The 24704-nt window shown below is 40.1% G+C and overlaps 1 protein-coding gene across 10 annotated transcripts in view; it reads right to left on the bottom strand.

Moving 5' to 3' along the window:
• Positions 1–24704, bottom strand: part of LOC141913317 (oxysterol-binding protein-related protein 8-like) — a 74311-nt gene that overhangs the window by 4447 nt on the left and 45160 nt on the right. For 9 of the 10 annotated variants that reach the window (XM_074804811.1, XM_074804814.1, XM_074804812.1 and 6 more), the window contains 13 exons: positions 15246–15434; positions 11391–11513; positions 8735–8819; positions 8196–8393; positions 7058–7278; positions 6259–6371; positions 4850–4879; positions 3062–3242; positions 2300–2593; positions 1654–1779; positions 1434–1534; positions 632–817; positions 2–291 (listed from right to left, as the gene is read on the bottom strand). In XM_074804811.1, coding sequence (XP_074660912.1) covers positions 2–291; positions 632–817; positions 1434–1534; positions 1654–1779; positions 2300–2593; positions 3062–3242; positions 4850–4879; positions 6259–6371; positions 7058–7278; positions 8196–8393; positions 8735–8819; positions 11391–11513; positions 15246–15434 — 2137 coding nt within the window. The remainder of the gene's footprint in view (position 1; positions 292–631; positions 818–1433; positions 1535–1653; positions 1780–2299; positions 2594–3061; positions 3243–4849; positions 4880–6258; positions 6372–7057; positions 7279–8195; positions 8394–8734; positions 8820–11390; positions 11514–15245; positions 15435–24704) is intronic. The other variant, XM_074804815.1, reaches the window with a different exon arrangement.

Raw genomic sequence — 24704 nt, 5'->3', positions numbered from 1 at the left:
CCGGCCGAATCCGAGCTGTCCGATTCAACTCCTCCTCGTGAGCAGATATCAGGATCGGGCGTCGAGCTGCCGCTTTCCGCCCCCAGCGTGTGCAGGTGTTTGATATTGCGTTGTTTAATACTGCGCGCGCGTTCCATCGGCAGACGTAGTTTCTTCTTGACGCTGTTCGTCTCTTCGACGCTCAGTATGCTCGACGCACGAACGATCGGCGTCTTGTGACGCGTTTTCGTTTGTATGACGTAGTCATTTTCATACTGCAGAACGTCATTCATCGGGTCCCATGGCCGCGAACTACAAAATCAAAAGACTTCGGGTTTTATTACTTTGGCAGAATAGCGCATACACTTAGACACTAGTGTCCTTTTTAAAAATATTGTTTATCATGTAGAATGAGAGTCAGAAACGAGTCTTTTTAAATTAATGATTTCGATAATTGACAAATAAACTTTATGTTTAATTTCTTTCGAATTTTTTATTTTGGAAACGGTGGGTTTTTTCTAATCTATCTTATTCTTATTACCTACTTTGAACAATGAAATGTATCAGAGTTTTGGCAATTTTCATAATGATTAAATCCTGAAATAAAATCTTTCATCAAATCTAGTAGGTGAATAAATAAATACAAACGTACTCGGCGAATTTATAAATCCAGTCGCCGGTGACAAGGTCTCGTTCGAAATACCGAGGCGTCCACTCGGTGCCTTTCGCTTTGCGTTCCTTCGCTCCTAATCTCTGCGCTTCTTCGAGTATCGATTTCTCGTTGGTCGCTTCGTCGTTGTCCGATCGACTTATTGCATCCGATACGTGTATCCATAACCTGCAAACAACGAATACACGTAGAAAACAAGAACGAAATGTTTCCGACACCGATATTATTGTATTGCATTATATTTTATTATTGTTAAACAATGTTGATAACGGCTGCGGTAACCCTGAGAGTAAGTTTGTGACCCTCATGTGTTTTGTTCTTTTTCGTTTCAACCATTCGTAAATTTTATGTCGGGCACAAGCGTTCAATACGTTTTAACTGAATAAAGTTTGAATTAAATTGAAGTGTATCAGGGGCAGATCAAGTCTAGGTTTCTGAGTACTGCTCAAAACAGTAGAAGGATGCCTTTATCATAGCCCAATACGATACGATTCTCGAGTCATTCAAATCTCTATAGTCTCAAAAGTCCCAAAATGCTGCAGCGTTCAGCAGAATTTACTGTATATTCAATTGGTCTATTTCTACATGTATAAGCGGCTTACAAAGGGAATCAGAAATTCATTAAGACTCTATGAATTTTTGATGGAATGGAGACGACTGCACCCAGTTCCACAGTTGTGAGTTTGAGTTAATTCCGAGTTAAAGTTAGTTCATTTTCAATGAGTTAACTCAGAGTTAAATCTTAATTCGGAACTGCGGAACTGGACCCTGGTCTTTTTTTTACCTTTGCGATTCGTGTTCGTGTTGTGTCTCTAACGGTACGGTGTAACGTTTCAGACGACTGGCCCTCACTTCAGCAGACGGATTCCAAAATAACTGACTCTCCTGAATATAACAATGAATACGTTACTTACTCGCGAAAACGTAGCCAAAAAAAGATGATCTTTACGATGCAAGAATGAAACAAGTTTGATGGATGTTCGATTTGAAAGGATATCACATACCCCGGTCATTTTGTCTTTGATGAACACTTCGGCATCCCAGTGTCCGTCGAGCGTGGCAAGCGTCTCCGAACCGAGTTTGATCTTACCGGATATTTTATTTGCATGTTCGCCGGCCCCTAAAAACGGCTGAAATACATAAGAGAACTAACGGTCAGACACAAACAGCAAACATATTCTTTAATCTTAGGAAATTTAGTTTGTTCAGTCGAAACTTGATAATGAAACAGCAAACTTGTCCTAATTTTCAGTTGTTTCTATGGTTTATCATTGTAATCATACTACATGTATTTAGCAGTCATCGAGGATTTGAGCCAGAAACTGGCTTTCAGCCTTTCCTTCATAGGGCCAGTTTAACAATTCCCTCTGCGGTGACATCTGAGATATTTTCAGATCATATCATAGTTTACAAATAGGTTTTCTCAATAATGAGTCTTCGGATCTTATCCTTATAGCAAATACAATTTTACTTGGAGTTCTTAATACATTAGACTCCTTGGAAATTAATAGATATTCTGTTGCAGTAGTTCCAAGACATGCGTTCAAGTCGAAACAAGTAAGAGGAAGATTATACTATTATGTGGCATTTTCATTTCAATATATTCTAGCTCATTCTTCGTTAAGTCTGTTTTCGTAAAAAGACGCGCACCTTTAATTTGAACTCCAGTTCAGCTTTGTAGCCGGTTTTCTCGCAGTCGATGAATATCTTGCCGCCGTATTCCATCGACAGCGTACCGATGAGGATTCCCTTGCAGTGCGCGTACGGCATCGTGATCAGGTAGTCCTCGCCGCGTTTCAGGAACGACAGACGCGCCGCGCCGTCCAGTATCGCCGACAACGAGTTCCCGTAGAATTTCGACTTGGCCAGTATACTGCCGTTCACGCAGTAGCCGTCCTTGCGGTTGGTAATGTGAAATGCGGAGACCGGAGGATGATGAGAGATCTACGAATAGGAACATATACTCGTACAGATCATATAACAGTGAAAAAGTAGGTCCAGACAAAGTAAAATAACCACCACAAGCAGGGCGGCCACTTTCCGCGCAATAACAAATATCCCCTGATTTTTCCATGTGATTAGACAAAATCCCTGAGCGAATCAGAGAAATCGCTAGGAAAATTCTACAATTCATTCATTTTTCATAGAATCACGTACTGATAAAGAAACACGTGGTCGATATCCAAAACCCCTGAATAATTGAAAATAAATTGGCGCCCTCAAGGGGTTAAAACTGATCAATAAAACAGAAACTACACTGCAACAATAAACAGCGGTAAATTGCTCAAAAGTTGGTTAAAGCTGACCAGCGGATAGGTACCATAGTAACGATGAAGTTTTAATTGTTACTCTGTCAACTATCAACTGGTTGACTCTAACCAACCTTTGAGCAACTGCAGCCCCAGTACGAACCTGCTCGGCGACGTAAAACGTTCTGCTACCGGTTTTTGGACTCTTCCAGTAACAGCGGAATGTTTCTCCCAATATCGGGTTGTACGGCTTCTTCAAACCTTTCGGCTTCTTGTAGAATCCGGACAGATACCAACGCACGACTTGCTTCATTCGCGTGAACGGGTTTTCTTCTTTAACGGCTCTGAAAAATGATCGAATATCTGAATAAATCGTTTTGTTTCATAAATCTAAATTCACGATCCAAATGAATCATTTGAAGTAATTGAAATTTAAGTTATCGACTATAGTTTAACTCTAAAATCGTCATCACATAGATAAGTTCCAATTTGTATTTCTAATTCAATTTACAAATTGTAAGTCGTCATTGGGATACATCGACACAATGATCACGTTAACTAGGATGACTTGAACCACTCTATACGAATTTCGATGTAGAGAAAGCAAAGTTTAGAACATATACAAACGTATAAAACTACTGCAAACTGCTTTTCAACGAATATATCTATCATCATACTTCAATTTCAAATTTCAGAACTCGTAATGGGATTCGAATGCTCAATTGATAGTTCATATGCTTGAATATTGACAAATTACAGGGTTCCATACGTTCTGTAGACTCTTCAATAGACTCTTCAACTCTTTCCACACGGAAACACGTTTCATGCTTGTTCTCATAGTACTTACATCGTACGGCATTGAGTTATAAGAGTGTTTATCAAACCGGGGAGCGATAGAATGGAATTCGAGTTACTGTTTGAGGTAGGTATGTTACGTTAGAAAAGTTTTCTTCGCAGTGAGTGGTGCCAAGTTGTTCGGGACATTAGTTGCAGCAGAATTCCTATCGACAAAACATCATCCAACAATGCGCATGCTAACCAACCAACCCGGGATAACGTATAAAAACCTATGCGGTTTGAATATCTATAATTAGCGTAGATTTAGTTTAATTCTTTTCTTGGGAGTGTTAAATTTTTTATCAATTTGCGTACGCGTGGACAGTGTGACAGACACGTAAAACCCATGCGAGCCTGAAGCGAGAACATTACACAACGAAAAACAAGAAACAAAACACAGGGGCGGATTCTGGGGCAGAGTTTGACACGGGGCGCAAAGACTCGAAAAGGGTATGATACTGAAAAAGGGCCAAGTGTCCATGTAGAGCGAGCGCGTGCAAAGCCAAAATGGGTTTGGAAAATTTTGAAATTTCAGTACATTTTAATGCTATTTCTGGGCACTTCAGTGATATTAAGCCTTTCAGTACATCAACACCACAGTGTGGTGTATAAATCAGTGATGGATTTTGCTAATACACCGCACCGCGAGGTTTTAATATTATCAATAATTAATTTCATCCCTATTGAAAGATGGTAGCACCATCATGGTCTAACATGACGAAATAGTAGTAGGTAAGTAATGATACACCGCACCACAGTGTAGACGCACTGTATGTCTGTGATATACCACACTGAGGCAGAATTTTTGAAAATTTTCAAATAATCTTCAGCATTTCAGGGTATTAATAAGTCAGCAATGAAAGGGTTAAAAGAGGTTGAAAGCTACAGTTGACTGCTGCTCAATTAGAGGCTAGGGTAGAAAAATTGCCATTGTTTTTCAAAGTGCGAGGGAAAGTTACGACGGGAGCACGTCATCTTGATCCGCCCCTGATACACCAGCCTGTCTCGAAACACACAGCGAGATTAGTTTTCAGTTTTTTTTTTTTTCGAGAGAAAAGAACTCTCCGAGTAAATACGTGACCCTCGTCGCCTCAGTCATGCAAGGGTTAATTACCTGCCCTTAGTACTACTCAGGTCTAAACAACTGTAAATGAGTAACAAGGAAAATACCGAAGACTATCACGATTGATAGAACACTAAATCCGTGTTGACGCGATGTAGAGAGAATCCCACAATAATAACGAAAAAGTCTGAAAATGAAAATTATTCCTGAAGATGACTATTAGGATATAGTCGAAACGTTGAAATAAACTACTTGAAGTTTCATTTTCGGACTTTTTCGTTATAATTGTGGGATTCTCTCTACATACCGAAGACTATTTATTCGTTAGGCGGCATCTAAACTTTTGATTCCCCGTATTACAAGAGAACGGTATCATCGTTGTTTAAGTAATTTTCTGTGTATACCCAGGAGTTTACAGATAATACACAAGACATATCAGCTTTGTTGTCGTTGTTGTTGCAGTTTTACCTTTTTATTTCAAATTGGCTTCGGATTTTTACGAAAAAAAAAATAAAATGGAAATACAGGCAAACTCGCTTAGGTCGTCATAGCTGGGGAAGATCATCGTTACATCGAAAACCTATCCAATGATGATTTACAAATAGTAAATTGAATAGGAATAAAAGTAACAAGACGAGCAGTACTATATATAGGTTAACTGGTTTATTAGACGCACGAGCTTTCGCTACTAATGTAAAGAAGCTTTATCTCTCATTCACCCGATGAGGCTACTATACATTAGTAGCGAAAGCTCGTGCGTCTATAAACAAGTTAACAAGATAGAAATAGACGAATAGTACTTTATAGGTTCGACTAGTTTATTTGAAGTATGAGCTTTCTCTGCTAGTAGTTCTCTACTAGTGTCAAACTAGTTTCGCTACTAGTAGTATTAGATAGATAGCAATGATTACAACCAGACAGAATAGTACTTTATAGTTTAACTATTTTATTAGACGCACGAGCTTTCGCTACTAATGTATAGTAGCTTCATCGGGTGAAGCTACTATACATTAGTAGCAGCTCGTGCAACCTATACATTACTTTTAGATAGAAGGGTGGTCGCAACCGCCCGAAATATCTCTAATTTCTTTTAAAAACATTTTAGATACGTTCACCGCATCGTGGGATTATTTCCCTATATAGTACTACTCGTCTCGTCAATTATTCTACACCCGGTTAACACGGCTCCTTTACGAGTCTAAATCAAATAGGAAATGCACATTAGGACTCAAAAATAGAGACGACCGAAGCAACGTGACGACTACTTTTCTGATGACGACTTGAGCGAGTTTTCATGTACAAATACAAAGGTGACGCTAAAATATAACAGTTTTAATTGATTCAAAAGAATTCGAAATGCAGACGTCGATATCTTAGATGCGATCAAGTGAAAGACCAGATATAACGACCACTTCGACGTTTTTGTCGGATTTCGAACTCGTTTCAAATTCGAAACTTACTCGGCTAAGAGATCGGCGTGGTAATAATAGTCGGATAGTTTATCCAAGAACGATCGCGGCTCCAATATAAACGTCGGCAGCACCACTTTAGACAAGTCCATTCCGGGACGAACCTGAAAAAAAAAAAGATGGACAAAATTATCATTTTATGATCTGGTCTCGTGCTTCAAAGACTGACAAAGAGAATAAGTTTCCCGTTCATCAGTATCTGATATGTTATCGATGTAAGATATTTCCCAATACCAAAAACAACACCTTCAAAATGCTCTGATACTACACTCATATATGCATGTCTCTATAGACAATCTAAAAAATTAGGACAAGTTTTAAGTCTCGGATTCCACTGACAAGTCACTGTATCAGTATTTCAAACGAAGGAAAACCCACAATATTGAAGAAAAAATGTGACAGGGTGACCACAATCCCTCATCTTCCATATCCCGGGATTTCCCTGTGTTTTCCCGGTAAAAGCAGAACTTTCCCTGTGGTCTGAAGAGTGTCAGTAGGAAGGACAAGACAGTTGTTATCTCAACCAATCCAGCTATAAGCTAGCCCAGTAAATATTTCAACTTTCAGCTCAGGAATCTAAGCTTAACCGTATGAAATGAAGATTTCAACTTTCAGCTCAGGAATCTAAGCTTAACCGTATGAAATGAAGATTGTGAGTACAGTGACGTTTCGACTATGAGCCATTTTCAAAACACCAATCCAAGCTCGTTTCAGTTCTATATTCAACATAACTTGTCAGTCCTATTATTCAGAAACCAGTTTTGTAGTTATTATAACTCGAGATGTTCACCTGTTTGACTAGCATCCAAATGAGACTTTTATTCTCCTCGGCGACCTCCTCTGTTTGACAAGCGTCGCCCGGCGTACCCAGCTCCTCGAGCGTGTTCTCCTCGTACGGCGTCTCCAACGGTTGCAGATTATCGTCGAAAATCTCGTCGTCTTCCGACGGTTCCGACTCTGAGTCCGTTTTGTCGCTTTTATTCTCGTCGCGATCCGTTTTATAGTCCTCGCCTGTGAAGAAATAGAAATTGATTGGTTAGTATTGCTTGATTTTGCCAATATCCCTTCGTTGAGATACTAAAAATTGAAATGAAATTATCCCAACAGGATATAAGAAATTACAGATTTTGCCATTATAAGATGGAGGATCTCATATCCCCCTAGAGGACGCTCTATAGAATTGTATAAATCGAGCCGATATCTGAAAGTTAACCCAAGACCAAAGCGCATTCAGGTTCTATAACAAATTTCACAACTTAAGACCAGTCTAAGCTCATTGTGGTTCTACAGCCAATCTAACAACTTAGGACCAGTCTAAGATCATAGTGGTTATGTAACCAATCTAACAACTTTAGACCACTCTAAAGATCATAGTAGTTCTATAACCAATCTAACAACTTAAGACCAGTCTAAGCTCATTGTGGTTCTACAGCCAATCTAACAACTTAGGACCAGTCTAAGATCATAGTGGTTATGTAACCAATCTAACAACTTTAGACCACTCTAAAGATCATAGTGGTTCTATAACCAATCTAACAACTTAAGACCAGTCTAAGTTCATTGTGGTTCTACAGCCAATCTAACAACTTAGGACCAGTCTAAGATCATAGTGGTTATGTAACCAATCTAACAACTTAAGACCAGTCAAAGCTCATTGTGGATCTAAAGCCAATCTACCAACTTAGGACCAGTCTTAGAACACTTTGTTTCTACAGCCAATTTGATAACTTAAGACCAGTCAAAGATCATTGTGGTTCTTAAGCCAATATAGCAACTTAAGACCAGTGTAAGCTCTAATGGTTCTATAACCAATATAATAGAAAGAACTTCATGACTGTGCAAACTGGTATAGTACTGTTAAATCCATTCATCACACTGCGAAGAGTGAAATCCTAATCCAGAAACGCGTAGATGAAATAAAACATTACCTATTACGTCTTTGAAATGACGTTCACAGTCGCTTTCATTGAGATTCTCGACCTTCCCGGCGAGGAACGACGGAGATTCGAGCAGCGACGTGTCGACTGATTGCATCATCGCCGTTTGATCTTTGTCTTTTGTCATGGAACGTATTAACAAACTCGAACATCGTAACGCCAACTCTAAAGCATCCATCCAACATTTACCTGCATTCGAAAAAGAAAAAAACGATGCGAAGATATTAGCGCGTGAGTATTCATTGCTGACTCCGAGATATTTCATAGTTCAGGTGCTCCATGATTAACTATAATCAACTTTTGAATTACTGACTCTTAAAAAAATGAATGCATTCAAAAACATGGTTTCCAGTGGTAAGACCAGGACAGAAAGAAGTACTACGAAGCAATTCTAGACCCAAAAGGAAATACATTGAAATAAAATTTGGAAGGACTTTTTCGTCAAAAGGAAGGACTAAGACAAAGATGATGTTTGTCCAATGAACTCCTGAATACCCTGATTAAGCAACTCGATAACTTGGATAATTTACCTGCAGCCTCTGAAGGAGCTCGGAATATGAGGTAGGAATAAGGCAGTGGTTGTGTCAGGGCTCCGATTGTTTCTCCTTTTGGTCCCTGAAACAAAAAGAATGAATTTATTACAAAATCATGTTGCGAAATGTGGACATAACGAAACCACGTTTGGAGATACGGAAAAAACTCAAAATCTAGTTGTCAACATGTTTGGTTTTAGTAGAAAAGCTACTGTCAACAATTCAATTGAAGAAAAAACAATTACGAAGGAAAAACTAAGAGAGTAGTGACGTTAAGACTCAATCCTTTCTCAAAACTTAGAGAGTAGTGTCGTTTAGACTCAATCCTTTCTCAAAACTAAGAGAGTAGTGACGTTTAGACTCAATTCAACGAGTCCTTTTCAAAACTAAGAGAGTCAAGAGTTTTGGAAATGTCTCATAGAATTGAGTCTAAACGTCACTACTCTCTAAGTTTTGAGAAAGGATTGAGTCTAAACGTCACTACTTTCTTCTTTTTCTCTTCACAATTGTTGATTTTCTCGTCAACTCGTTTATCGTTGATTAGGTGGCTGCAGAAGTCGATTGAACGACGTCGTTGAACGTTTAAAAACGTCTGCAATTCGCAGATTTGTAAACATCGTCGTCGTTTCAGACCAAGTCGCGTTATGATTCGAATCACGGAGGCGAATTACACGAGCAATAATAGAGAACTTCAATCAGCAGCAGTGACTTCTAAATGAACCGCTCAGCAGACGAAGTACTGCACAGTCGCCGAGAGTGGAACGCAAATCAATCCATCGAAACGAAATCAATACCGGCGTCAATAGCTTCGTAAAAGATGATTGATGGAATCTCGAAAGCGATGTATGTAGGTCGCGTAAGGTCATCTCAGTCGGGTTCGAAGAGGGAAACGGCGAAATTGATCGAACGCGATCGGATATTTGTCTCTATACGGATTGAGATTGATTGTCGAGGGGAACTGTCACTGATCCCGCGTCTCAAAGTCGTCGTAAATATATATATATATATATATATATATATATATATACTCTCTATTGTCTGAAAGCAACTTAAAACCCTTTCAGTGCTAATTGATACCCGAAAGATGATTTGAAAATCTTTATAAATAAATTGCCCATGGGCAAAGTGTGGTTTACCTTGAAAGCTAGAGGTTGTTTGGGGTAATGGCATTGCTTGAAAAATCTTTTTAATTCGTGACTTCAAAGTTCTATGTTGTATTTCATCTTTCTCAAAGAATTATTTTGTTGTCAAATAAGACCAAAAAGATACATTTCGTAGGGTACAGGTAGGCGCGGCACGGAAACTATTTTATATGTTCAAAGAAATATTTTTCAAAATATGAAAAAATATTCAAACAAAATTCACATGGTGTCACATATCAGAGGGTGGCTGAATATTTAGTCTTGGAAACCTCTTGCAATGTATGGCCGCGGAATCTAAACCGGCGCAGTAAGAAATTGGCGTATTAGATCGTTTTAAATCCTGGAATTTACTACTACAATATTCAGACCTCGACCTATACTTGTAGTTTTCTGCTTAATATTTTCAGGTCACAAGAAATTACAATTTATTATAAATTATATCAAACAGAAAACATAGCGCTCATCTTCTGTTGATGAAATGTCAGACGCGCCAGCAAGCAGCGTTTACAGTATCACTATAGTAGTGTATACTGTACGAGCGTCTGTTTGTGTATGCAACAGTCTATAGCACTCCGCGCGCACGTGGAGGCCTTGTGTAAGTGAATGTTCGCTTGTACTTCAGTGTCAATCAAATCAATCTCCGGGTATTAAAATGAAACATTACCTATGGTGGATAATAATTACATTCTCATCAGCAATGAGCATTTGAAATTTGCATGTATACGGCACCTAGTCCAATGAAACGTTCGCCATTCCGGCTTTCCCATAATTATTTTAGTAGCGCCGGAATCCCCGTATATCCCAAAAACAGCCAATCACATTCGCTCGTAGAGACAACGCCCCCCAATCGAGGTCATTGCAATTTTATACGCGAGAGCTAAGAATTTTCCCGCCAAAAACAGTTTTTCGTAGAATTTTAACAAAGTTGACCATGTCATCGACGGAGGTTCGCCATGTCTTCAATCGCATCGATTATACGTCGTTTAAACCGAGAACCAATGAAACAAATGCTCACATAAAAAAACGTACCGCGATTTTACATGAATTGGCTCAATGCCAACTTCATATCGCTGACAAAGGTAAACCAAAAATCAACCTGTGTGTGTTGAATATCAGGCATATCGCTTTAGTGCGTCTACACCACAGTGCGGTGTGTCACTAGAAACTTATATTCGGATCGGACAACCTTGGTGTCTCTATGTAGGAGTTTTAGGTTTAAAATGCTACAATTCATTCATTGTTTATTGAATCAAGTACTGACAAAGAAACACCTGATCAATAGCATTATCGGAATTCCCTGAGTTTTCCAGGTTTTGTAAAATTTGTCAAATTCCCGGAGTCTTCCCCCAATTTTCCAAGACAGTGGCGCCACCCTGCTGTATATCACTTTCTGCGAGATAGTGAATCATCTATGGAAAGCTCAGTCAGGTTGTGGGCTATGTACACACAGTAAGTAGCCTTGTCAGGTATCGGCGAGTAAGGGGAGAGTGCAGCGAGTTAATCGTACGTACCTTAGTCGCCCAGATTGATTGGTCGAGCGGATGAAACACTTTAAAACAGAATCCATCTTTCTTCGACGGCCGTTCGATCAGTTCACACGTGTTCAGTAGGATCGTACCGACCCAATGACTGCTCTGAAATAGAGAAGAAAATATACACCACATAAATTTACAAGTTGATCTTTGGGCATTATTGTCCTTATTTGGCTGTTAGTTGATACATGTAACAGGTTTGGAGTATACATATCAAACAATTCTATCCGACTTGTTTTTTCCTTGACTATTTCCTGACATTGTAAATTATTTTCCCTGACTCGATCTGCTAAGCATCCAATAAATAAGCGCAGTCAAATGTGTAAGACATAGATGGAAACTACTTGATCATGTGTGATCTAGAAATGTCAACAAATTTCCCTTATTTTTAGCTTTTTTTTTCAAAAAAATCCCTGACTATTCCCTGACTAACGAAAAGAAATCTCCATGACTTTTCCCTGATTTCCAATAAATGGCCAACCTGAATAGTTTTGGAATATACATCGGGTTGTGAGGTCTAGACCTTTGCCTTACTTTTGACATTGCCCTTCTTGTCAATGCAGCGATCGCCACTCTGCGAATTTGACACTCGTCCGGTCGGAAATTACCCTTCTTATTTATTCTTTTGTATCTCACTTCCAATTTTTCCTAGATCCACCCCTGGTATATACCAGATCCAATAAATGCACGTCGAACTGCGATGCAATAGTCTTAAGCGATACGACTGGCACATCTCAGTAGTATATTTATACATATGTGAGGTCCTCATCAGAAAAAAAGCATTCAAAAAGTCATCTCATTTACTGAGTAATGTGAGCATCAGCTAGATAAACTAAAAAGCTCAAGCAGCTACGACGATCTTTTGTCCCGCGTATAAAAAGACAGCAATAGGGCGTCAAATAGTCAAGTTCAATTTCCTTAATTCACTGTAAAATGAGTAAAGAGACTCTCCTGCGCGCATTGGTGATGTTAAGTGATGGATCGTCGCCGGGTTCTGGGAAGTCATTCTCGATTAATCGTGGGAGGAATCGAACGCAGACGCGATGAAAGAAATACCAACTGAACGATCACTAATTCATCACTCGCTAACAGTAATCTCATACACCACCGTGTCATTTATCAACCAATAACAGCACAGTTTATAAACCCTGTAATCTATCAACCAATAAAAACGTGGCTTACAACCCTGTCATCTATCATCCAATAATGGCACGGCTTACAACCCTGTCATCTATCAACCAATAACAGCACGGCTTACAACCCTGTCATCTATCTACCAATAACAGCACGGCTTACAACCCTGTCATCTATCTACCAATAACAGCACGGCTTACAACCCTGTCATCTATCATCCAATAACGGCGCGGCTTACAACCCTGTCATTTATCAACCAACCACAGTTTATAAACCCTGTAATCTATCAACCAATAAAAACGTGGCTTACAACCCTGTCATCTATCATCCAATAATGGCACGGCTTACAACCCTGTCATCTATCAACCAATAACAGCACGGCTTACAACCCTGTCATTTATCATCCAATAACAGCACGGCTTACAACCCTGTCATCTATCATTCAATAACAGTGCAGCTTACAACCCTGTCAAACTTCCATCAGTGCTGTCTCTGATATCGCTACAGCGAGGCAGCCTTATTTCTATGCGCTATCTTCTCATACAAGTCATCAAAGGTGACACTTGTAATTGAAGGCAGTGAGCACTTAACTTGTTATTGTCGCCACTGCGACCTATCCTGAACTTCCGGTTCTGCCAGTGGCACTTTCACTGATCATACTTTCCACATCTACTTCGAAATGACGCAGTTCCCCGATCGGCTGGCAGTGTAAACAATCTTCAACAGATAACTCATATTGGCAATTTTGGACGAAGAATGATTATCGCAGTGAATGTGATACTTTACATGGTGGCCACTTTTATTTATTTTCCTTTTGTCAATACTCTTGACAAACAAGTCGATTTCCCAGACAAATCCAATTATCACAGACAACTACGTAAAACAAAGACGGAAATTATCTCAACAACATTCAATGGCTTCTCCCTGATTTTTAGCTTTCTTACATAATTTCCCGGACTTTTTTCAGAGAGAAGAAAATTCCCTGACTTTTTCCTGATTCCCAAGGTAAGTAGCAAATTAGCGCCAGAGTATCAGGATCGGTTTGAAGGAAAGGTGTTTGAAACGTTAGAGGTCGATTGTAGGGGCTAATAGCGTCACTAATCACTGAGTTAATAAGTGATAGGAAACTTAGTGAATATCGACTAAAATAGATTTACTTTAAAAATGAGATTAATTCGTAAATAAAGCCGTATCCTGATTTGAGTAAATACCGATACGTTGAAAAATAGCGCGGCCGTATCCTTTAAAATCTAAGTGACATTGATTTCACCTGATGTGCACCTAATTCGCTGTATACCGTGTCAATATGGTAATGTTGTCTGTACGCCGCTATAAGCCTTAATCCGCCGGAAACTCTTAAGACTGTTTGCAGACTGTCATTCGGAGACTTTAAAAAAGAGGCCGTACCGAGGAAATCGTCACATTTCTATTCGAAACATACTCGACTGATCCATGGCGCTAGTTGACAAATTGCTCTGAAACGATTTGACGGAACTTTTTTATCGACTGGAATTTATGCAAGAAGCTTAACCACCTCAGTAAGCCGGGTAATACAATCCCATTTGAACATCCCCTTCGCATATCGTCGGATAAAAATGCAGCTAAAAGATGTTATTGATTATTTACGTTTCAAACAAAAATCATTTTGCGTCATTGAGGAGTGGTGTGGGCGAGTGGTTAATGCAAGGTTGTGGGTTCAAGCCCCGTACTGTGGCATTGTGTCCCTGGGCAAGATGCATATTCTCATTGCCTCTGAGAGAGATGACTGATACACAGTTACAGATATAGGCTAGGGGTTATAATACCAATATCACTTCTCTCCAGGGAGAGATGACTGATACACAGTTACAGATATAGGCTAGTGGTAATAATACCAATATCACTTCTCTACAGGAAGAGATGACTGATATACAGTAACAGATATAGGCTAGTGGTAATAATACCAATATCACTTCTCTACAGGAAGAGATGACTGATATACAAGGTTATGGACTAGGGGTAATTATGCCGATGTCACTACTGCTAGGGGTAATAATATTATGAATATTGATGCTTGATCATAATAATCAACCTATGCGTTGAACTGAGTACATTTTCTACGAGCAATGAAATCATATATTGTACGCACGCAAATGGCCCCCACTTAGACAGCGACGATGGCGGTATTCGATTGCCCGCATAATTGCACAGTCATCCGATTTCCGTCGATGGTCGTAGACCAATACAGCACAGTAAATTTACTCCGCTCATATCAATAATACAGACACAACATTAGCGGTTAATTCACGCGGAAGGAAGGAGCAAGACCCAGTCTAGCCGGCAGTTCTAAAGACGGCCAGCTGGGCAGATACCAGACTCCACCAGATACTGTAGATGCTAGACCTAGTTCCGGAAAACATGTTTCTCATTTCTCGTACAAATGCACACGAAACAGGGAATTTCTCTGAAACATGCTTCTGTCTTCTGTTTCCGTGTTTCCAGTGTTGTATGCTTTGGGCATGAGTCTTAATTGTGAACCTTTGACCGTAGCTAAAATACAACCTCATGTATTTTTTACCGTAGTGTAATTAATAGTAGACTCTGTCCTTTCAGTTTGTTGGAAATCAAAGTTAAGAGTTAAGGTTTGTGTCTGGCAAAATCTAAGGTACCAGTAACGTGAAATTGTTTATACTACGTGCACGAGGCTTACGGTTAACATACCTTCTGTTTATGACTCTTGTACAAGACGAGCAGACCCGGTTTCAGGACGCACCACATCTTCGTCCATCCTTTCAACGTGCCGCGCACTTTCAGCCAATCGGCGAGCACGATTACCGACGGGTCTTTCAACGTGCACAACAGCTCTTTAGCGGCGCGTTTCTTCTCGCGGCGATAATGCTTTTTCTGCACCTGTAAAACATAGGAAACAATTCGATTTTTATAATGTGAAAAAAACTTCTTAAGTGCAGTAAAACAAAGAACCAAATTTCCCGCGATTTTGCTGAAAGAAATGCTTAAGTTACACATGAAATGTCAAGAAACAGCTAGCAATATACCATCAAACTTGAATTTTGATCTCGTCCAGCAATTCATTATGGTCTGGCAAGTGAGGAGAGTCACTTCCATAACCTAAGCTTGACCCATGTTAGAATTTGGTACAGGCCTGGCCCGACGTTTTTGTTTGGTCAAATTCAGCCCATTTCAAACAGGCACAGACCCATACAGCCCCAGTGTGAACGGATGTAAGGTGCTGGTCTGCCTCGGTTGATAGTATTTGTCTAATACCATTATCCGATTTTTTCTAGATTTCTTTTCCTGACCTTCAGTTTTCCCCCTACATTTTTCCAGGTTTTTTTTTCCGGTAAAATGTGTAAAAAGTTTTCCCAGATTTTTTTTCTAGATTTCTTTTCCTAATCTTCAGTTTTCCAGGTCAGTGAACGCCATGTCGTTTGTTCAAAAGTCGTTTCTAGCTTCAACTGGTTGTCTGCAGCCCAACAAATAATAATGACATTCATTATTCCCATTCATCAGGTGTATGTGAAAACTGCAGCAGTCCCAGAGAACGATACGTACATCTATAATATCCGTCATCGTCGTCGACAACCGGTTCTGGCGTAATGAGTATGATGTACGCGACGAAAATATCAACAATATCGTCGAAACAAAAGGTAACCGAGATGATGCGAAAAGACTTGTCAAACGCATTCGGCCCCGGATCCCTCGAGTATTATCATCGGAAATGAAAATGTGGTAATGAAAGCCGCAGCCAGGGGGGCCGAGTGGAGGCGTGAATAGCAATTCCGAATAGCCGCATTTATCACCAGAAACGACGACATAATCGGGTCCCGCGATCTACGTAGCAGATGATATCTGAATACTTGAATACCAATGATTTCCAGGGCCCGGTTTTATAGACCGGTATTACCTTTAACCAGGGGGCTGACTTAACTGAAAATGAATTGAGTTAGCCCCCGGGTTAAAGGTAACACTAGTCTGTAAAACCGGCCCTAGTGTTTCGCGTTAAGTTTAACCCTTGATTAACTTCGATGATTTAGGCGTTCAACTTTATCGCTAAACTGGGACCCGATGATTTGAATACCCGGTATAAGTAGTTACAAGATTTTCCAGGTATTTACATGGCTACAGGTGGCTAACATGTTTAAGATTATATTTCATTGGACCAAGGAAATAGTTTGAACCAGCAGGAAGCGTGTTACTATCAGTTACAAATACTTGTACGTCTCACACCGATGAAACCAAGAAATCCATGACTGAACAATATCCGTAAACCTACACGGGAACATGAGAGATATTACCCAGAAGAGAGGGATGGATATGATAAGTATATCAACATGGTTAAGGCGGTAGAAATGAACCATTGACCAGACTGACTGACTGACTGACTGACTGACTGCTACCACTAGGATTCAAACACATGAATCCTGGATTGACGAGAGACCAGTTAATGAATGACCAATGCCTTATATATCATTTGGCCACTGAGTGCATTTACACAAATCTGTTAATGACAGGCCATAAATCTCACACTAGCTTTCACTCGAGGAGCTTTCACACTAACGAGGAATATCCATATCAATCCGACATAAAATGAAAATGAAATTTGATGTCAGATCGGCGCAGAGCTTATCAATAACGCTATGAGTATTGATTGGAAATCGATCTGCAAGTCGGCTGTAAACACACTAGAATTTCGAAGAGTTCTTATATCAGTAAAATAACGTGCGGTGAAAGATATACGGAACGCAGAGTCGGACGATTGATTGATTTACGTTCTTCTTCAAGACTGACATATGAGAAATAGTTGATGCACGCCGTGGCCCACGCAATTAGATTACAGTATCTCGCATATTCCGGTTGAAATTTGCCGTAAGGTCTCTCTCACAAATCGCGTCGCGCGTTCAATTTCACAAACTCTATCGAAAAATCCTTGAAGAATCGAACGTCATGATTTGTAAGCACAGCCGTACAAAAACATAATATCATCAAAATTCATCTTTGCAGGTTTTGAAAAAAAGATTGCGCAATGAATTCAGGGATGTGGCTAATTTACAAGACCAGCCCAAGCTCATTTTGGTCCTATAGCCAATCTTACGATAGATCTATGGGTCAAAGCTGGATGTTTTTTGGACCGTGTAGACCAAGAGACCACCACCATTATCAACAAACCATTAAGATACAAAATGCATGATTGCGTTCAAAATCAGTTGAAACGCCTAAAAAACTTAGATGAACGAAGTGATAGCAGAGCACGGATCTTTATCGGTTTATCGATGCTTTCAAAAATCCATACGAAGAAGCAGCATCCCGGGATCCGCGTAAATTACATCTATTCACAGAGAGTATCAGGTCTGATGATAGATCAATACGACTACGACGACATTGTGGTCTATTGACCTTACACCTCGTATTATTATATACTCAACTCCGAGGTGAATCGTTGATGAGATCGGAGATCATTATTTCTTCATTATTTCCTCGTGTGGTGCGATTAATTATATAGGATATTGTCGTTCCTCTTGAGACAATGAAAGTACTGCCGACCCCCTGAGGATCCAACATGTATCGGAATTCCTGTTTACATAATGTGTCAATTGATTATAATCACTGAGCTGGTTGGGTATCAAACACAACAGATATGAAGCCAATGCGGAGATCCGGACCAGACAATTTTGAAACTTTGAAAAGACTAGAGGCTTTTAGAGACCTACAGGCGGTCAAATATGCCATCAAAAATATAATCGCTGAAATATGGAATGGTCCTTGGAATTCCAGACCATATTGGGCAAAAAATCTCAGTGAAGTGAAGTATATCTCATCTCACTTTAGGCGCGGCTAACTGTTCACAATCCACATACCCCCCTCCCCCCACTCCACCTGTACCACTGCCACTGATATGATGAGATTTCTATTACACGCTAAACTATGTAACTTTCTAGATGCAGATTGAAATGCGATGATGCTTCACCAGCTGAGTTTCCGGTGTGGTTAACAAAACAGAGAAAGTCCTGGCAATGTTCCCAGGTGGTTGAATACTGCAGCAAGACAGAGGGAGAGGGCAGAAAAAGAAAGCAACAGTGGATAAGAGGGAGAGGGAGAGGTAGGCGACAGAATGGCAGATGTGAAAATAGGGAGAGGAGAGCGAGTGGGGAGAGGGAATGAGGGATATTAAGTATATGTGCTGCATGAATGAAGGTTGCAATAGAAATGATAACATTATTCATGTATATCACATTCAAGAATGCGATGAACATGTTTCATCTCTCTATGTTATTTTTCCAGCTCTACAGTCAGTATAATAACGTAGTCTTGACTGCAAACAAAAACGGAATCGAAAAGTAACTTTGCAATGGCGAGTAAACGTAACAAGAGACGCATCCTAAAAGTAACAACGCTGCTTGCGACATTCTTTAAGGGGAAATTTGGTTTAAGAGAGCAGAAACAGTTCTTCTCTATATTACTGCAATAGTCTCTTTTAGTTCAGATTGAACATGGGCAACAGACCGTCAAGTGATACCTCTGAAAACAGTTCAGTAGAGGGGGGTGAATTGTAGGGATCAAATTTTGTACTCCGGAGGGCTACAGTAAGACTTGGCTGGACAGAGCATATGGTACTTACAGGAGTCTCCTCATCTACTCACGAATTCTGATTTTAAAGCCTGCGTTAAAAAAAAAGCATTCAAGACTGGTAGCTTTTTAAAACGGTCCATTATTATTGGAGGACCTCTCGTCTTTTTTGCCATCCTAACGCATATGAGCGTTGTTGACATTATCCGGCTTATGGGACGCGGAACGGCATCAGACAGCGCGGCGCGCGCCAAACTGACTGTCATCAATATTCTGAAGGATTGACAAAAGAGGCGAGTAAATACATTCGCAATTATGACAGCATCACTCGGGGGGGGGGGGGGGGGGGGAAGCATCGGTACGCATTAACGAAGATGAGAGATCGGTCGTGTCACGCCTGCCTGAACAGTAGGAGGTGAACATTAATTCACTTTCCATACGCGACGCCATAAAAAATGCATAATGAAAATAACAATACGGCGCATAGATTTAACGCTGTGTAACCTACAACTTGAGACTAGCGAGGATCAAGTCTAGGCTTCAGTTAGATTGGCTATAGAACGAGAGTTTAGACATGGGCTTCAGTTATATTGGCCATAGAACCAAAGCTTAGACTGGGCTTCAGTTATATTGGCCATAGAACCAGAGCTTAGACTGGGCTTCAGTTATATTGGCCATAGAACCAGAGCTTAGACTGGGCTTCAGTTATATTGGCCATAGAACCAGAGCTTAGACTGGTCTGACGTTGTTAGATTGGTAATAGAACCAAATTTCCTAGACTTTGAATATAGAACCAAAATGAGCTTAGACTGGTCTCAAGTTGTTCGATCGGTTGTTGAACTAAGATGGTGTTGAACTGGTCTTAAGTTGTTAGATTAGCACTAGAACTGAAATGAACTTGAGACTAGATTGGCTATAGATCCAAAATGTGCTTAGACTGGTCTTAAATGTAAGTCTTAAAGACACAACTGCCCTTAAGTATAGTTCCAGTCAGCATTAAATCAGACCTATCGACAGAAATAATTTTCTACATGAAATAATGCCAAACGGGGGCCTTGTGTGTGGCTAGTTCAGTTTAATATCTTTCTGCACCGAGTCCACCACTAATTATCCCCCAAACTCTCAATCATAAATACAAGAGTGAAGTGTTTAAAAGCGCTAACGTGTGATAAAAAACCTTATTGTTTACTTGTTTCACCGGGTATCACTTGGCAACGCCAAACAAAAGTGTATCGTGTCTTTTCATCAGTGATTGCTGGTGCAAAAATGTGACTGACTAAGTAGGCGTTAAAACTATCGGCTAGATCAGCAATTTTGCCTTCTGTACATAGCTAACCATAGGTTCATACCCCTGTGAATGCATGATGGCAGAGATTTTTTAAATAATAGAATCCTATAAATTTTAGATGTCTAGTTTTTCCCAATATAATTATTTATATCATTAAATTGGACGTAGATTTCTGGTAAATCATTAGCGTTCCAGCGTTGAGTTGAAATATGGCTGGAGGGTTAGGATGCAATATTTCTAATTATGTACTGCATTTTTGAAATAACATAAACTCGACCGACCATCCGAACTATATCCGTACTTTTCAAAATCAAACCCCCCGTTCTGTTCTGCTCCTGTGGGATGGGTTTGTAAGGGGCGCCAAATCATTTCATCATAAAATCAAATGAAATCACTAAAAAAAAATATAAGGATAATGGATCAGAAAATCATCCTTATTTCAAGATTAAAAAGGAAATCGTTTGAAACTGCATTACGTTTTCATATCTAAAAAATATCAATAAAACTATCGGTAAACAAATGTAATACGTAATGAGCCGCCTCCATACAACAACTAGTTAGAGACCATTCTAAAAGGGGCCAAAATTGGACCAAATCAGAGTGAGCGCTGATGTCATTATATATGTAGGAGTATCATCTGTCATTGAGAATTAATTCAAATTCTTATCGAAACAAACCATCGACTCAAACGGCTTCGATGTCTTCTGATCCGGACGGAATTCGTCAGTTTTTCACCGCGCGTCGTCTACGGATTCCTCCGAAATCATCGCTCGGCGATAATGAAAGAATTATCTCATTCGGCGCAGGTCTTCGAGAGAGATAAATCGTAAGAAGCCGCAGTCGTAATAGTTCGAGAAGATCGGCGCGAGGTGATAGCCGCGACGGACAGACGGATGGACGAGCGATGCGGAGAGCACGTACGCAATATCCACTAACACCGTCGCTCGCAAAAATGTCTAACGCTGCAATCACCTCGTGCAAATGGCCGAATTACCCGTCATTACGGGGCATCCGCGTTCGCGACAAACAAACAAAAATTCGCTCACGTTTATCGTAAGAAGTGGAAGCTCGTCGCGATAGATTTCACACGGAACCGCAGAGAGCGTATATAACTAGTATGAAATCACTATTTGCAAATTTAGTGTCAGTTAGACGGAACCATAGTCTGAAAATAGTCACCCACCGGATTTAGTACGGTACCTACAGTTCGGACATGGTTCCAAGATGGCCGATACTGTTAAAACACGTTACGACCGAACTGTAGTGCGTTCGGTTATCAGTTCCAACCACAACGTCGATACTAACCATAAAACTGAAGTGCGCCCGGAAAATCTGATCCCGTTAACCATCGACCGAAGGTTCTATCATAACTAATAGTCTTCCATTTCCGGTATGAAATCATTGTGGATTCGAAGAAAGTAGAAAATGGTAAAAATCTTTTAGCCAAAAATGTTTGTTTACTATTACATGACTGATATGTAGTGTAAGGTGTATGTCTAATGTGATAAAACATGTTGCGACTAGTACTGCTGGCAGTTGCAAGGGCTAGGCAAAGATTACATAACAGGTTATCGCGATGCAAGACCAACCTATGCCCGGCTTTTTTACAGTAACGAATAACAAATGGATATCTTCCATAGAATGCAAGCCATCAGTCCTCAGGCTTACCACTAGTCTTCCGGCTTACCACTAGTCATCAGGCTTACCACTAGTCATCAGGCTTACCACTAGTCATCAGACATACCACTAGTCTTACCACTGTGTTATAACTGATTTAATTACTCATAATGCGCCGGAAGCCATAAATTCGCCGTAAAACGCGTTTTATTTCGACGACGCCATCCCATGCATCATCGCGACTGACTAAGAACCCCTGTAATGTCGGTTTATTTTCCCCCCCGAAGAATTACGACCACTTTTAATCCTATACATAAATCTAAATGGTAGAAGTAAAAGCTGTATTCGTCGAATATCCTGAGAATATTGAAGATTTGACGTCGTCGTCGACTTCGAAGCAGTTTCATCATCTATTATAGCTCGAGGTGTAGTATATTCATTATACATATACGGACTGCATTCTCACAGAACGACTACATTAATGTCAACATTAATTATACCCAAAACATAGCTGTAATAGCGCGTATGCTTTATATCCTCATTGTCCTAATATAGCCATATACAGAAAAAAAACCTAATAAAGATATACCACATGCAGCGCGCTGTATGTATGCACGCATATACGGTATTTGATTTCGTATCTTGCGCATCCAAGATTAACTGATCTCGTGGACTCTTTTTTAAAGTTTTGAGAGACCTTTCAGTTGAACGTAAACTCTGAAAACGTCGCGTGGGTTCGTCTTATATCAGATCGATTTCAGCTTCATGCCTTGACAGACGCCTTAATTGGATAATGAACGGTCTAGTAATATCATAGTTCAAACTTTCATATCAGTCTGTCTATGTCTCTCTCCTCTCTTTCTCTGTCTCTCTCCTCTCTTTCTCTGTCTCTTTCCTCTCTCGCTTTCTCTGTCTCTCTCTCTCCTCTTTCTCTGTCTCTCTCCTCTCTTTCTCTGTCTCTCTCTCTCCTCTCTTTCTCTCTGTCTCTTTCCTCTCTCTCTGTCTCTCTCCTCTCTTTCTTATTAAAATCCATTAAAATCCATTTTGATAATTAAAATCCATTTTGTGTTTCCCTCATTCCATAAAAGAAGGCGCCATTCATGGGGGCAGATTCAGAGGGCTTGTTACATCCCAAAAAGGCGCTGTGATGTCCAAAAAGGCAATATAAGGTGTATTCCTGTACTGAGGGGCCAATTTTGAAGAACTTGTCACTGATGAACACTTGCACTGAAATGCACTTATCAACTTTGACAAAATGGAAAAAATAAAGCCCTCAAAAAATCTGATGGACTTGTACAAGTCTCATAAGTCCTTTACATCCCTTGGATCTTGGTTTCTCACAACTAACCCTATTGGATTATACATTTAACCTCACGACGGGATCACGGCCTTTGAAGTGTTGCCCGCACACTGTAAACAGCCAGCTGGACTCGAACCCACTTTATTATATCAGAAGATTGCGTAGCCTTACCTTCATGGCGAGTTTAGGACTCGGCTTCGGTGAATTATTCAAGTTATCCATAGCGATCATGTCACAAGGGCACGGCAGGCGTAAATATCACAGGGGCACGGCAGGGTCCGCACGGCAGGCGTATATATAACAGGGGCACGGCAGACGTGTATGTACGTATGATATCCACTATAGCGCGAAGTACTAAATATTGATATCCATCATCGCAGTCAGCGAAGAGTGCTAGCAACTGAGTGAAACACGGCCGTCGTGCAGTACAGTCCGGGTATATAGTCTGTTCCACTCGTTAATAATAATACTTCAGCGTCATCGAATCTGAAGCTAACTTCCGTGTCAATCAAAGTCATTATCTGATTATGTCGATTTCTGAATTACAACAGACCTAATTCAGATTTCCTCATAATATAATAAATTGATGCTTTTTTGATGCCATAAAAATTTTACAATAAGGTTTACATACATTGTTACCTAATATGCATTATGTAAGGGGTTGTGCACGAATGTGCATGATGTCATCAATATTGTCGTTTCAAAATAACAATTACAATTGGATATTTTGAGGCATCCCGAGGCTATTCTAACAGTACACTAAGTACGGCATGGTATCAGACTAGTCTTTATGAATTTTTGATGGGATTGATTCTAACTCTGGGGGTTAAGGCCTGCGTTACCCCGAGATAACATTATTAAGTTAGATGATAGGGTTTCCATTGTACTGGAACGAGAAAAAAAAAACAACAGAAATTCCGAAACGAGTCCGGATGAAGATGATGAAAAGCCTGCTGCAAGTTCAGAGATCGAAGACAGAATGGTGAAAACCAGCGATAACCAAACAACATTCAATAGATTCAATTTCCAGTCTGAGCTAGGGGGTCCCATTCGATTACAGAACGCCATCATCAACTGATGCAGCGTAGAACAACAACGATTAATTTTTGTCGCTGCGCGGAAAATTGCTTTTCATCGGAAAATGCGCACCGAAAAAAATAACTTTCGAAGAGATAGAAAAACTTTCAAATTATCCGCAGCAAGATATTTGCGGAGCAATTAAAACATCTTCATCCACCATCAACGACGTTCAGTCAACAAACGCAATATCAGTTTAAAGAGTTCAATTTGTTCTGCAGAGCCGCATACAATAGGGTTTAGGAATGAAAGGGTTAATGCGAAATAACCATCACGATTTGTGACAACAGTGTGAGCGCAGGGAGACAGGGGG

This window comes from Tubulanus polymorphus, chromosome 11 (genome assembly GCF_964204645.1).
Source record: "Tubulanus polymorphus chromosome 11, tnTubPoly1.2, whole genome shotgun sequence".
Classification (NCBI taxonomy): Eukaryota; Metazoa; Nemertea; class Palaeonemertea; order Tubulaniformes; family Tubulanidae; genus Tubulanus; species Tubulanus polymorphus.
This window is presented reverse-complemented; position numbering and strand designations above follow the sequence as displayed.